Here is a 16,363-nt window from a genome sequence, read left to right on the forward strand (position 1 = left end):
CTCCTCTGCGTAGAGCAGCTGCAATTTCTGAGATGTAATATATATGAAGGAGGTAGGTTTGTAAAGTGTAAATGGAAGAGAGAGGATCAACAACTGGATTCAGACCAACTGCCAATCCATCTGATTAATTTAAATTCCTAGCTAAAATAAGCAGTACACCGTATCAGAAGAAGCACATTATTTAATTTTTAAAGACCTTCACTTTTCTACTGAGCATATTGCCAAACCAAAAAATCGAAGGTCATGCCTGGTAGGGAAAATGTAAATACTCATCTTGGAGAAACGATCCCATTAGTTTTTGATTTACACAGAAAACCCTCTCTGAAATTGACACACAGAAGGCATTGGAATGCATGTGTTTATATTCAGATGACTGAATATTAATCAACCATTCTTTGAGAGAAATAAGTCATTCCTATACTTAATAAATGCAATCTTATATAAAATAAAAACATGAATGTGGATCTGATTTTTAAAAATGTAATGTTAGCTTTGTGTCCACTCTATCCATCATCAGTGTGCATTAGTTACAACTGGAATAGAGAGACGAACTGGGTGAAGCCATATTCTGCAGGTATAAATAGGCAGGTCTGTATATTATCTGATTCCCTCCTCCATACTGACCTGCAACAGATGGGCTGATCAGGTAAGGGATTGCCTGAAGGAAGTAGACCATGCCAAGGGCGGAGGATAAGGACGCACTCCCCACGACATCTGTTGTCACCACCGGGATTAGAGTGATGTAGGCTCCATCAAAATAGCCAAAGGTGAAAGAGAAAGGCAGCAGGAGGGGAAAGCTTTGGAGAACTGGATGGAAGAGGCAACAGAGACCATCCATTGCCACTGCAAAGAGGTAGCAAACGTAACGGTATTTCTTCAAACCCCTGAGAGGGGATGGTCAAGAAAAGGAAGAAGGAGTTAGTTGTCATAAGATCCTCTTTCTCCCGGGGCGGGGGGGGGGGGGAGGCTCCTTGTTGGTCTTGTGGTTCCACTTCTCATTCTTCTTTCCCATCTTTGGACTTTGAGCCTATACAGATTTTTTCTCCTCCAGCCTGGCTATCACTTCATCCGAATAAAAAGCAACAGCTGCTGTTCAGGTTATATGCTAAAACTAGAGTGTAGTGTCTATTTTCAGAAATTAAACATTATCCACTTGCTTTATCCCTTTCTGGGAATCCAATTCAAGTTGCTTTTGGAACCTTTTTCCAGACTTGTAGCTTGTGGAAATGCTACTATTCTTGTGGAAAAGCTCATGGAAAAATCCCATCCCTTTCCTGCCCTGCCCACTTTCCTCCCTGGTTGCTGCTTGATTTTTCATTTTTCCTTTATGAATTTAATGGGTTTGGATGTAGTGGTTTAGGTATAGCATTCCCAGATCTGGAACCTGCCCAATTTGTGTTGGGTTGGCACTTTTCAGAATTACTACTTTCAGTGCTGACAAGGAATATTACATGAAGTCTCTTCCCCTCTCCTCCCCTGCCCTCCCCTCTCTCCAGAGGACACCAGGCTGGAGAAGCCTGAACCAAAGTGTTTGGTATCCCATCTTTCAGCTCAGAAAGGCTCCAGGAGAAGCCCACAACATGGTTTAAAAGAAGCAAAGTATTCTAGCAATAGCACTTTACAGGTCTGAAAAGGCTAGGCTCATAAAAAACCCAGCACTAACAAGACTCTTGTGCCCATCCTTGGGAGGGTGTTCCGAAGTCAGGGTCCCACAACCAAAAACAGAGAAGCAACCAGGCGGTAATTGCAACATTTAGTGAGGGGGACCAATGTGAATGATGCTCCTTAAAGCGTGGCAGGATAGCTTGGGCAAGGGTGGATGGGTGGGATGTGGGATGAGGCATTAGTTGCTTTTCAAGTTGCCTGAGTGACGGTCATTATGCAGAGACGCTTCATAGATAATTCAGACCCCAAGCCTTCTCTCAGGAGAAGGTGGAAAACATGACATTAGAACGAGAGCAGCTGAGGATGACTCTAGGGATTGTCCACCATGGCTGCATAAATGCAACTGTTCTTTTTATTGAGGGCATTGTAAAGTACCCACAGAGGTTTCCTTAATGGGATTTATTATGAGAAATGAAATATCTATAGAACTCAAAAGCTTTAGGAGTATTTATGATTGGTATCTTAGGTAAACAAATTAACAGAAGATAGGTGGAATGGTAGGTGCTGACTGTGATATATAAATGGGGTCTCATTCTTAGGTGTAGTAGAGGAGGAGGAGAACCTGTTGCCTCCATGCTGGTTCATAGAATAAGACAAAGGCTGCATCACAAGGAAATGTCTTCTGAAAACAGCTACTGGCATGCAAGGAGGGCATCCCAGTGCTTATTGTCTTGCACCCTGTCCTTCTCCCATGCCGGCCTCTGACATTTACCTTCGATCCATGAGCCATCCAAAAGTAAGATTGCCAGCGATGTCGATGACCCCAAGGACAGACATGAGAAAAGCCGCCCGTTGGTGGCTGACTCCGACGCTTAACGCGTAAGGCACTAGGTAAACAAAGAGTGGACTGCAGCCATAAGCCATGAATAAGATGGAGCCTGCAAACATCACAAAGTCTGGCATCAACGCAAAGTTGCACTCCTGTTGCGAGCAGCGGCACACACACTCGTGCGACCATATTTTGATCACAGAGGAGCAGAAGGACCACTGCTCGAAGCCTGGCTTTTGCACTTCCAGCTCAAAGTCTTGCTCAGGGAATTCCAGCGTATTCTTGTGGTCCTCTTTTCCTGCAACTGGCCTCATTAAGGCACCACAGACACAGAGGTTCAAAACAAAACCACCCAGGATGAGCAAGGCGCCGCGCCAGGAAAAGTGCTCAATGAGAAGCTGGACCACGGGAGCGAGGAGGAAGGTCCCAATGCCACAGCCTGACATGGCGATTCCATATGCCAGGGCTTTCCTCTTGTGAAAATAGTTGCCCACCATTGCTATGGCTGGGGAGTATGAAAGGGCAAACCCCAGTCCTGGAAAGAGAACATCACACACGTACACAAACAAGCAGAAGGCAAATTAACAGCAGCAATCAGGAGGGGATGAGCAGTGAAACACTGCATGGATCTGCATGATGGGGAAGAGGGTGGGATACGGCCGGCAACCCACCTTTTGCGGACGCCATAACAATGACCTTAGCTTGAACCTGTGACTTGTACATACAGCAGAATGAAAAGCTCAACCGTGGTTGTGGGTACCCTGATTCATGGCACTTTCATGGGGTTTGTTTGTTTTCCTACATTTCCCTTCCTGTTTTGTATTAACCTGTCTTTTAAAATATCTGTATGACACTGAGTTGAAATGCCAAGACTGGTTTGCACATATTTTTTCCAGCATTACCCTTAAGAACCAGCATGGAGGCAACAGGTTCTCCTCCTCCTCTACTGCACCTAAGGTTAAGAGCCACATTTATATTTCACTCAGCACCTACCATTCCACCTATCTTCTGTTAATTTGTTTCCCTAAGATACCAATCATTAACACTCCTAAAGCTTTTGAGTTCTATAGGTATTTCATTTCTCAAAATAAATCCCATTAAATACCCTATGGGTACTTTATAACGCCATCAGTAAAAAGAACAGTTGGATTTACTGATGACACTTCCAACAAAGGTTGATGTAGAATTGTTGGCCCAACACATCAAACATCCATCATAGCTCTGGGTTTTTGTTCCTTGCACAAACAAGTTCTTGGCAGCATTTCAGTGCAATATTTCTGCAAAATTGTTATTAAACGGCGGGGGTCTAAGCAGTCAGCTCACATCACTATAGCTACAATGCAGGCTTTAATAAGTCAGCAATTTTAGCATAAACATTTCTGTCTCATTTTGAACCAGAACAATGGGATGCTCTTGGTTTGTTTTGAAAAGGAATGACTCAGTTCATTGGGAATGAGACTCTGGGCAACACAATCAGCAAAGGATGCTAATTCTACATGTAGATATAGTCAATGAACCATTGAAAGTTAACCCTGCACATATACCCAGATAAAAAACAGCAAACCTAAATTTTGAATGCCAAAATTAAGATTTCACCACCACTCAAATGTGAGTATGGTTTTCCAGATCTAACTTTACTTCTATTCAATTTTTCGTGATGTTTCTTTGCTGGTTTTGTTCAAAGTGATCTACAAAATGCCTTTTTCTTACTTTCTTTAAATTTTTGCTTGGATGTCAACTCAAATCTCTTTATTTGAGCAATCAACCAGCAAAGCAAAGCTTTGAAGAGTAACATTACAACTGTGCCATTAAAGTAATAGTGTAATACTATAAGCATTGACTAAAGCTTTTGATCACTAGGACAAATGATAAAAACATGATACAGACACAACTAAGTTGTATAAATTTAAGATTTTTTAAAGAAAAGAAGATAATTTTCTTGGATATAACTCTCACTGGATGGCTTTGTACAAACATTCTCTCTTCCTCAATTCCCAAACTAGAACAGGGAAATTATAGCAGCCTAATTCAAATGTCTAAATAAGAAAGGTACTCAGGCTGCAATCCTCAATAAATACGTTCCAGAGTAAATTCTACTGAATGCAGTCTGATTGTCTCCTAGGTTAATGCACAGGAGTGGCACCGTAAGATTACACTCCCATGCATTGTAGGCTGCAGACAATAGCAGAACAGCTCCCACTAATGTGTGCACAAACAATCATATCAGGGCCAGTAATAACAACACCTGTAAGAATGCCCAAGGAAAGGTAAAGATGCTCCAGAGTTGTGGCAAAGGAACTCAGGATAAATCCAGCAGATGCAAGGAGTCCTCCGAGCATGATACCCACTTGACTAGAGACATGATTGCTGATGAAACTCCCCAGAGGAGCTTGGAAGTGAAGGGGAGGTGGGGGGGATTTTCTTAGCCTGGCTCTTGCTATCTCGCCTTTGTATTTTTTGCTTGCGCTAGGAAGAAACTATTATCTTGAAGCGAGAAGGACATGTACACAGAAGACCTTGAGGGGGGGCACAGGAAAAAGGTCTTGAGGGTAACGGGGACACTGGTTCAAACTGCCTTAAGCGGCCTTATTCGTTGCAATCTATTGTCCTTGCAAAGCTATAAAAACTGCCTTTGAAATCTTGTTGGTGTGGAGCTTCCCAGCACTTTTTGGGATTGCTGCCCACCCAGCTGCTTCACTCGGCCGATTAAAGAGCTGTTTTCTTTTTAAGAGCCTCCGCCTGAATTCTGGGTATTGAATTCCTTAAGATTCAGGTCTACAAACCTTACAGAAGGGAAAGAAATGCAGCAAAAAGTGAACATGCCTTTGTACCAGAAAGTATACTTTCATTTAAAGCCACGCCAAAGCGTCAACTATTTTTCTTGTCCCCTTTACATTCTGATGGATTTTTAATTTTAATTTTTATTTTTCTTTGTGTTCCTCCAAAGGAGAAGAGTTTTTGTTTTTTCATGAAATTCTGACGCGGGGAGAATACGATGTTTATGTTTAAGGTAAAATAAATAGAATAAAAAAGAGGAGCATCTTTCAGAAGGGAAGTTTAGTTTCAGGGGATTGGAGGATACTCACTGTACCACTGAGACCAGGCTGGGCCCTGAAGGGGGAGTGCCCCTTTCAGAAATATGCCCAGCTGGGTTCACAGTTTGGCATCAGCCAAGACCCCAGGGCAGGGGAGGAGGGGTAGCGGTTGTCATCAGAGAATCTCTGTTGGCCTTCAGGGGTGCTTCTCCGCAAGTGGCCGATTGTGAGACCCTGTTCCTGAAGTTGGGCTCATGATCATAGTTGGGATTGTTGTTACTGTACCAGCCACTCTGCTGTGTAGATATTTCCCTGTCTGAGCTGTTAGAGGCCATTGCAGGGCTGGCGGTGGAGTTCCCCAGACTTATGGTCTTGGGGGACTTCAATCTGCCATCCCTAGGGCATGCCTGAGAGGCAGTGTGGGAATTCATGGTTACCATGGTAACTATGGACCTGTCCCAGATTACCCATGATCCGACTTGGGACAGTGGTCTCACACCGGCTTGGTTTTCTTGTCAGAGTAGTGGCAATGTGATCTGAAGGAGGAATTACATCTGCCCCCCTTCTCATGGTCAGATCATGTCCTGGTGGCCTTGAGATTCTCCTACGCTACCCCCCGCAGGAAGGCAGGACCCATTTAATCGGTCCACTCCTGGTGACTGATGGACCCAGTTGGGTTTGAACGGGAGCTGGAGGTTATACCCGAGAGTCTGCTGCACAGTCCAGCAGAGGCCTTGGCTACTACCTGGAATAGGTAGTGCACCTGGGCAACCTCTCTTGACCCATCGAACCCGACACTCCCCGTGGTTTACAGAGGAGTTGAGAGTTTTGAAAAGGGTTAAGAGACATCTAGAGTGCTGCTGGAGGAAAACAAGGACCAAACCTGACCAAACACAAGCTACAGCTGCTATTAAGGCCTTCCTTGTGGCAGTAAGAGATGTGAAACATCAGTATTTCTCTGCTCCTATTGCATCCACAGAATGCCATTCAGTGGCCCTGTTTCAGATCACCCGATCCCTTTGGGGAAAGGGGACCTAAGTGCCCCAATTACAGGGACGTGCAGAGGAGTTTTCTAGGCATCTGGAGGATAAAATTGCTTGGATCCAGTTCCAGTTGGATGCCAAGTGTGATGCACCGTACATCTGGGAACAGTTTGATCCTGTTGAACCCAAGGAAGTGGACAGGGTCCTCCGGATGGTCAATGCCACCACCTGTAAAATATAACCATGTCCCTCCTGGCTAGTCAAGCTACTTGGGAGGTGATACGTGGGTGGGTCCAGGCAACGGTGAATTCATCCTTGAGGGAGGGAGTGTTTCCAGCTGCCTTTAAAGAGGAGCTGGTGCACTTTTATCCAGTCTGCCATCTCCCCTTTTTAGGGAAGGTGGTTGAGAAGGTGGTAGCGTTGCAGCTCCAGAGGATCCTGGAGCAAACGGATTATCTGGACGTTTTTCAGTCAGGTTTCAGGCCTGGATACAGGATGGAAATGGCATTGGTCACGCTCATGGATGCTGTCTGGTGGGAGCAGGATGAGGGTAATGCATCCATCCTTGCTCTTCATGACCTCTCAGCGGCTTTCAATGCCATTGGCCATGGTATCCTTTTGGGTCGACTTAGGGAGTTGGGAGTGGATGGCACAGTTTTGTGCTAGTTCTCTTCCTTCCTCCAAGGTCGATCCCAATTGGTGTTGACTGGGAGCGAGAGGTCCATGCCTGAGGCCCTGCCTCTGTGGGGTGCCGTAGGGTTCAGCACTCTCTCCACTCCTTTTTAACATCTACATGAAACCACTGGGCGAGATCATCTGCAACCATGGGATGAGGCATCATCAATATGTAGATGATACCCAGTTATACACCCCCATCCTGGGCGAGGTGAGTGATGCTGTGACTGCCCTTCTGCAGTGTCTGGAGGCTGTGAGGATGTGGATGGGGTGCAACAGTCTTCAGCTGAACCCTGGTAAGACGGAGTGGCTGTGGATTGGAGGCCTCTCTGTATTCGAGGACTGACTATTCCTGGTTCTGGATGGTGTTGCACTGCTCCAGACAGACCCGGTGCGTAATCTGGGGGTCCTCCTGGACTCACGACTCCTGCTCGAGCAGGTGGCAGTTGTGGCCAGGAGGGCCTTTGCCCACCTTTGTGTGGTACACCAGTTATGCCCTTTCCTGGATCAGGAGCCTCTCCGGTCAGACACTCACGCCCTGATCATCTCTTGGCTAGACTATTGCAATGCACTCTACATGGGGCTACCCATGAAGAGTATCCGGAAGCTACAGCTGGTTCAAAATGTGGCTGAGCAGACAATCTTGGGTGCCCCAAGAATGGCACATATAACACCTTTGCTGCGGGAGCAGCATTGGATCCCAATCTGCTTCTGGGTCCAATTCAGAGTGTTGGTTATTACCTTTAAAGCCCTACATAGCATGGGTTCAGGTTACCTGAGGTACCGTCTCACGTCAACCCGTCCCACCCGGTCAGGCAGAGAGGGCATGTTGTGGACCCCGTCAGCAAGAGAATTTCACCTGGCAGGGCCCAGGAGGAGAGCCTTCTCTGCCATTGCCCCCGCCCTCTGGAATATTCTCCCACTAGAGATGCGGCAGGATCCCTACCCTACCGGCTTTCCGGAAAGGATTAAAGACCTGGCTCTGCCAGCTTGCGTGGGGTGACAACAATCTTGCCCAATCCTGGGGGTGGCTGGCACCTTGATGACGCTCCCCAAGTGACTGCCAATTTTAACATCTATCCTTGGATCTATTTATTTTCCATTATATTGTAATTTTAATTGATTTTAACTATTTTGTAAACCGCCCAGAGTCATTTCAATGACACGGACGGTGACAGATTTGATATATAAATATATAAATAAATATTTTCTTCTTTTGTTTTTCTTCTTTTTACTTTGATTCTTTATACCTTATCCTTTTTATTGCATTTAACAATATAAATAAATAAATAAATAAATAAATAAATAAATAAATAAATAAGGAAAATGTGTTATGGTGTCCAACACTTGAATGTTGACATGTTTCAATGATGCCCCATCCACCATCTTCTCAGCTGGCTGGATATTGGGTAGCCTGAATTCATCAGAACTCTCCCCATGTACCTTTCCAACTTTACACATTGTTCAGTTCCTTATTCGTTTAACAGCGGGATCATTGAAGAAACATGGTGGGTTTATTCACCAGGGACTAGAGTGGGTACAGCAATGAGGCAAAGTGGGTATGGACACCCATATGCATGGGCAGGCCTATTTGTCCCCCATTTGTACAGCTGGGAATGAAAAGTTTCTGTTTTCAATTATACAAAATGTATTTGACAAGATATGCCAGAATCCCATCTCTGATTTTCACCACCACACTGGAAGTCTGGAGGGGATTCTGAGGGGATTCACCAGAAAAAGTCCCTGTCTCTAATGCTGGAGATTGCCTGCACTTGCGCTGTTGTGTTACTGCAGTTTGGTTTAGGAGTACATACAACCATTCTGGGAAAATATGTTTGAAAATATACCTTTATAGGTATTATATATATATATGTATATCGTATAAAAATGTATTATGGATATCAAAATACATAATATATTGTATGGACTTACCAATGGGAAATAAGTTCCAAAAACAGATTGATCTCCTCATCTGCCAGTCAAAAGCGTGATTTTCCAAACACTCAACACCAGAGGGCAGAACATTCCTATCTCTTCTCCTGCATCCTGGAAAATACAGGAAAGAAAGAATAGACTATTGTTGCTCTTCTGTGAGCAATATTTCAGGGGGGTTGATGAATCTGAAAGAATTATGAACAGTTTTATTGCTTGTTTCCACCATATATTGGTTCTTTTTCATCCTTTCATTGCCAAAGTCATTTCCTGTTTTCTGGAGCTATGCAACTCCTTCAGAAGAGGTCCTTTGGGATGACAGGGAGCCTGTCTGAAGCACCCCTTTTGGAATTGTTAAAGCAGTCAAGTCTTTTTCCTGGCAACTTGGAAGCACGTCTCCTTATAAGATGGAGCTCCCACATCTGCTGTGAGAAGGGTTGGGCGCTTCTAAAATTTGGAGGAAAGTACTATGAAAAGGCCAAGGAGAGCTTTGAAAAGGCACGGCAAAAAGATCCAGAAAACTCAGAATGTAACTCAGGCTATGCAATCACGGTATACCGCCTGGAAGATTATTATGCAAAAAAATGTTCAGGGAAAGGGTCATCACTGGAACCTCTGAGGATTGCAGTAAAACTGAATCCCAACGATATACTTGTGATTCCCCTTCTTGCACTAAAGCTGCAAGAAACAAAGTGAAGGAAGGAGAAAAAGTACATTGAGGAAGCGCTTAGAAAATATCCTGACGTCCTTACGTGTTAAGGTACGCTGCCAAATTTTACAGGAAGAAAGGTGATGTAGAGGCATCCCTGCAACTTTTGAAGAAAGCATTAAGCTTGACCCCAAACTCTGGATTCTTGCACCATCAGATTGGGATTTGCTATAGAACACAGTACTTTGCATTGAAAAAAGAAGTGTCAAAAGGCAAATTCCAACTCATTGGCGAGATGGTTGAATTGATGAGGCTTTGCATTTTTCACTTTAATAAAGTGGTGGAGCGTAAGACCAGGTTTGCCCATGCTTATATTAACCTTGCCAACATATACGCAGAACACGGACAGCTAAAGAAGGCAGATGAAACCTTTCAGAAAGTGTTTGCCATGAGCAGTCTAACTTCTACAGAGCAGCAACAGCTCCATTTTAATTACGGGTGCTTTCAGGAACATCACAAAAAATCAGAAGCCAACGCTATGAAACAGTACCTGGCAGGACTGAAAATTACAAACAGCTCATTTGAGAAAAAGAACTGTGAACGGAGTTTGAAGCAATTGTTAGATGAGGCAGTTAAGAAAGGTGCAAAAAATGCTGAGATATTTGAAAGCTTGGGATTCTTCTGCCAACGCATTGGATTAAAAGCGAAAGCCATAGAAGCCTATGAAAAAGCCCTGGAAATGGAACCTGCCTATGAAGAATATCTGAGCGCAGTTATGAACTTGAAGCTTTCCTTAGAGAGCTAAATGTTTGCATATATTTGGAAAGTATGTGGTTTTGAAACATTTTTAGCTTTGCATTTCATGCTATGTCAAAACCCAAACACTTTGCATTCACAGTTGCTCTGAGCTAGAGAACTTACATTTCTGCCATGCATTTTCTTTGAAAGTACTTGATAGAAGTATATTAGCTTCTAATAAAGTCTTCTGGGACCTTTCAGTTCCATTAAAGAGACTGAACGCCTCAGAGTCTCTAATGTACGGACATAGTTAGAAAACAACATACCAGGAATAGGGATTTTGAATCTTAGGTGTTTAGACGGCCATTTCTATATTTTAGCACCATTAGCCACCATTAATCCCCTAAACCTCATCCTCTGGTCATAGAACTCATTTACACCTTAGCAAATGAATGAGTCCACTCAAGGATTTAAATTCTAGTTGACCAATGTCTTAAAGGAACCATAAAAACGAAAGTTGGCTAAATGCTTGGATTGATGCATTGATTGATTGATTATGTGCCATCAAGTCGGTGTTGACTCTTAGCAACCTCTTAGGTTTTCTCCATTGAAGGGCATTATTTTAGTACACAATTTTATATTCTATATATATTTTATAGAGATATAGATATGTTTCACATAATGTATAACTATACCTGTAAGAGTGCACTCTATTCTAAAGAGTTAACTTACTTTATAAAGAGCACACCATTCTTCTACCCCATCTCCCTTAAAAGCAATTAACCAGAGGCCTGTAGCCATAAATTAATTCTGTACCAGGCTGGTGTTAGGCCGATGTCCGGAGAGAAAGGTTTGGGATTCCAAAGGATAGATAAGAAGGAAAAAAAGTTAAACTTAGATTCAACTTTCAGGGACTACCTCAACCTCTCCTTAGACCATCCCCAAAACCCCATGTATGGATATAGGGGAATGTATCACCTGCATACATTAATGGATGTCTATAAAACTCTGTTTGCTTTGTGAGGTGTGATTCCTTCAACATTCCTTTCTAATGGGTGTTGATTGGAGTCACCCAGCTGTGTCTTGATCAATATACATCTGTTATCTTAAAGAAGCCTCGTCTCAAGTCTCTTTATTTGGCTTTATTGGAACTTGGGAAATAAAAAGTGCCATACACCATGATGATCTGTCCCTACCCTGTTAGATGGGAGAAGTCAAGTCCTTGTAAAATCTGCTGAGTTTCTAAATGGTTGGCACATACAGCAGCAACTACAACAAGCCAGAGTTATGCCAAAACGATAATATATGTGCAATAGCTTCACTGCACAAATGCCCCAGTTGTGCACTTGTATCAAGATAGCGTTGCATGTTTATGTCATCCCGCACGTGTCAGCATTTGTTTCGACTTGCTCCCCCTGCAGACTCCCAGGGGGTTCTTTAAATAACATTGCCATGGAAACATTTAACGATCTGAGCTGCCTGCGTGGGTTGGTTTTTCTGTTAGAGTTAGCCAGTGAACCTAAGCACACCGTACAAATTAAATGCATCACAATTAAGTGCTTGGATTAAATTAGCTACCATTCGCTTGAGGGAATGCATGGGGAATAGATGTGTCAAGGCACCGCACACCATGGAACTGCTCCGGTTTTCACAATGATGCTGTTTGTCATTGCAAAAAATCTAAAGCAGTTTATAACATTCGTTAAAAATGGTAGCGGGGGAGGGCTAATGGCTGGAGAAGACCAACCTTCAAAGAAGAGTTTTAAAACACTCCTACCCTGTCAGTGTTGGGCCTGGCATACTCCAGGGGGGAGGTCATTTCACAGGGCATAGCAAAGCATGAAGAGAACAGACAATTCAGGTTTTTTCCTGCTCCGTGTTACTAGAACAGGGAATACTCCTAAGGTGACTGTTTGGCACTAAGCTCAGAGCATTAAAAAGTAAGCCCTTTATACCCTGCGTCATTCACGTTCCACATTCAAGGGACAGAATAGATGTCCCTGGCTCTGAATGGCAGAAGACGCAGCCTTAGGCAGGCAGTGCAGATAGAGCGACGTGGACGATGATGGATCAATGCTCTCACTTGGCACGGCATTCCAGCAACTGGTCTTGAATGTATGCAAGGAGGGGGGCCAGAGGCCAAACAGCACAGCCCACCTTTGATGCTACACAGCTGACCTGACCACTGTGTGAAGTTGCTTGGATGTGTAGATCTGAAGGTCCTCTTTGAAGGAAAGAGGTTCTAGTAAGATCTGGGTTCTCAGTGTGCTTTATGTAGCCACAGCCGTGGGATCTCTCCCACAGGATCAGATACCAGCATTGGGATGGTTACCCAAACATGCATAGCACAATGGGTCCATTTCTCTTTGGTGTCACGTATGCTTTCGCCTTACACGTGTTGCACATAGAAAAACACTTAGTTTTCGTGTACTTTTAAAATGCTGACTGGTCACTCCCCAGTCTAGAATACCCTGACCTATGTACTAATGCACTGCTTGGTTTCCTTGTACGTGGCCCGTCTGCCTAGAAGTCATGGAGCCAGTTGTCAGGTTTCTGGGCTTCTTTCTTTCCCACAGGAAAGCTGCAGGGAGGATCCTTGGGGCGTGTACGACGTTACTCTATTTCAAGCATGATAAAGAAGCTTGAAGTCTCTTGTGTGGGATTAGATGAGTGGTTAGGACTTCACTCCATCCCTATGGTTGGATAGGATCAATGACGCAGTGGTTCATTTTTCAACAGAGCTACTAGGCTTTGATGCTTCTTTGCTTAATATTTTGTTTCTTTGTTTCCTTATATTTGAGATGAAGGAAAAAGTCAGCGTTCTCATGAGATTGATGTCCGATTAGGAAAGATCTGCTGGAAACTCTACTGTTGGCTGCTCGTGTAGATGATTTTGAAAAGAGAATTCCACACATTTTAAAGAAGATACAGTACCAGTTTGGTGTAGTAATTAAAGGTGCTGAATTAGAGGCTGGGAACAATGAGTCTTTGCCTTAGGCACGAAGGCAGCTGGGTGACTTTGGGCCAGTCACTCTCTCTCAGCCTAGAAAGAAGATTCTGGCAAGCCACTTGTGAAAATGTTTGCAAGGAAACTGCAGAGACCTGTTCTTGCGGTCACAGGAGTCAGGGCGGTCTTAATGGGCCATGAAAAGAACTGTGGTATCGGTGCTCATGAGTCATAGCCACTGCATCGAATCTCCACACTAGGCAGTGAATAGAAACTCTCCTGGGAGGTTTAGTGGACTTCTCTTCCAAGCTTCGTTGCTGACTTCCTTTGAGACATTTGATCATCCACTGAGGAATGGGTTGCTGGCTTAGTGTGGCTTGAAATGAGCTCCACAAGCCCAGTTTCCTAACAAGTAGATCTAATACCTTCTTGCATTTTTGTATCAAGCATCGGGGGGGCTGGGGTGTTCGTAACCCCAGGAGCATCTGCACCTTTCTCTGGCTGAACAGATTTGCACGCTTAAGCTTTCCTAACTCTCAGTAGTAAGAAGTTCCAGTGGTTTACCCAGAATTCATTTCTTTTGGGCAATTAACTTTGATATCTTTACAGCTTAAGCCTATTGATGAAGATAAATGTAAAAACAGCAGCAAAGCCACTGGGCTGGTATTGGATTGCGATGGCCCTGTTCAAGGTGACGTGAGCACTCCTGGGGAAGGCTGGGGCAGAAGATCACCTATTAGGCTACTGTGACCAATTCACAAGACATCTGGAGGAGTAAATCGCTCATATTCATGCAGAGGTGGATGTTGGCTGGGCAAGTCTATTCGAGATGACAGAGGCAATGTCATGTGAGGTGGTCTGGCCTGCTGGATCTCTTGGTTTCCTTCAGGACCATCGTTCATGCTATCCTGGACTTCCTGTGAGACTGGGAATGGGGGTCACTGTTCTGTTGGCTATCTGAGCAGCAGTTCCAGTCAACGGTAATGGAGGGGAGAGGGTGAGGTACTTGTGGGCTACCTCAGGATTTGACTTTCTCCCCTCTCCTGTTCAACATCTCCATGAAGCCATTGGCATAGGTGCAGATGGAGATATCACTATGCTGATCGTACCTATTTAAACTTCTCCATCTGGGCTGAACAGGGATGCAGCTGAATTTCTGTCCCAGTCCCTGGAGGCTGTATGGGGAGAAAGAGATTCAGTCCCAGCAGGATGGAGTGGCTGGGAATTCAGAAGCCCACAGATTCCAGAAGAGTTCCAGCTTTGATCCTGGATGAGGCTGCATGCCTGTTTCCTGTAAGATGCTGTGCAATGCTTGCTTTCTCAAAACACGCTAAGCTTCAAAGTACCCATCATCAATCAACAGCATCATCATCATCTAAATTGTATCCCACAGAATCATGCAGACTGATGACAATCTGCAACACACAAATTAGTATAAAGCATCCGTGCTAAATAATAGTAACAACAGGAAGAATAATATAAGCACAGGGAGGAAAATTACCCCACAACCGCAAACAGCACTATAATGCAACATGCATTATGCTAATAAAAGAAAAGCAAATTCAGCAGAATCAACAACCTCAATGCGGATTTTAAAAAATCTGGAAATTATATTCATTAGCTATTTTCTTACAAAATGCAGTGTTAGCTACCCAGAAGTCTAGTTTTAAAGAAAATAAAAAAGATGCACATTTAATAGCCAGACAAATTCTTGGTTGAAAGGGATTGTGAATTCCTGGGAAGGGCTGACCCACCTTTAGCCCCTGTTCTGGTAGGGTAAAGGGTGTGGCTGCAGGTTGAATCCTGGCAATAAAACATAATTTGCAAGAGAGAGGCAGAATTAGCTTTGCAGATGCTTTCACAGCTGCTTAGTGTTGAATGACTTAAAATGAATTGCTTGATTGCAAACTCTTTACCTCAGGAATCATGCTTTCATTTCTACCCAAGCAAAATCTTGTGGTTACCAACAGTACGCAATGAGAGGAGCGGTCAAAATCAGCAAGATGAAAGTTGGAATGTCACAGTGCCAGCCCCACTGATTTTGTGTGTGCATTGATGCCCCTGCTGACTCCTGGGACTGTCCCAAGGACAAATATAGCCCCCCCTCTCACACAAAGAGTCGCTTTGTGTGAGATGGGCAGCTATATAGATGTAATATATCAGTAAAGGAATAAAATAAAAATCACAGGATGCTCCTAGTAGAAAAACCAACCAGAGAAGATTAAGCTAAAAGCTGTTAAATTCTTATTTATTAGATTTATATCCCACCTTTCATTCAGCTCAAGGCGATGCACACAGTGCTGCCTTTCTGTCAGCCTTATCAGGTAGACTACATAGAAAACATGACCAAATAAACTAATTCTGCTTTATTGTAAAGTCACATTACGAGATTCTTGCAAGCCTGAAAGTAGAATTCTCCCACCGTCTCTTTTACAGCCTGAGAAACTAGGGAGGGCCCCTTCTGAGCCTTTTGCCCCACTGCCCTCCAGCCGAGGGCTGTGCTATGTCTTATCTGACCATTCCCCAGGAAGCATCTCTTTGTCCCGTCTCCCAAGGTCTTTCCCACATACCATTACACTTTCCCATTTCCTCGCACAACAGCGGCCCTGTAAGAAGGTTGGACCAGTTTCTTGAGTGGAGGGATTTGAGTTTTCTGACTTCCGCTCCTCCTCTGTAATGCTTGTAGTGCAAGTTTGCCATCTTGGTTAATGCTAGACGTTCCTCATTTGGAATGTTGTACTGGGATCTGATGCAATCTGATGGGAGGGTCAGAGTCTTTCACCTAGCTACTTATAACAGCAGGCAGATCAGTCTTTAAAATGAGAAGAAAAGAGGCGGCTCGGTGTGAACACCTGTCTGTGGGAAGATCCAATAAGTGAGTAAACTGCATTCAAATGCTTTTTTTAAAAAAGAGAACAAAATGGGGGTGTTTGCTGAGAAACATCAACTGCTGGAAGAGAAGAAGAAAAA

General features: G+C 43.9%; 1 protein-coding gene and 1 pseudogene across 1 annotated transcript in view; one reads left to right on the forward strand and one right to left on the reverse strand.

Annotated features, from left to right (window-relative positions):
- Positions 1-523: 523 nt before the first annotated feature.
- Positions 524-16,363, reverse strand: part of LOC103050614 (monocarboxylate transporter 12-like) — a 61,880-nt gene continuing 46,040 nt past the window's right edge. The window contains exons 4-5 of the mRNA XM_088128963.1: positions 2,378-2,969; positions 524-884 (exon numbers count right to left, since the gene is read on the reverse strand). Of these exons, the coding sequence (XP_087985089.1) occupies positions 524-884; positions 2,378-2,969 (953 nt within the window). The remainder of the gene's footprint in view (positions 885-2,377; positions 2,970-16,363) is intronic.
- On the forward strand, positions 6,948-10,513 carry LOC103050367 (interferon-induced protein with tetratricopeptide repeats 5 pseudogene; annotated as a pseudogene).

Source organism: Python bivittatus, unplaced genomic scaffold (genome assembly GCF_059951505.1).
Source record: "Python bivittatus isolate LINGU-HERP-01145 unplaced genomic scaffold, Pbiv_v1 ctg000780_np1212, whole genome shotgun sequence".
Taxonomy (NCBI): domain Eukaryota; kingdom Metazoa; phylum Chordata; class Lepidosauria; order Squamata; family Pythonidae; genus Python; species Python bivittatus.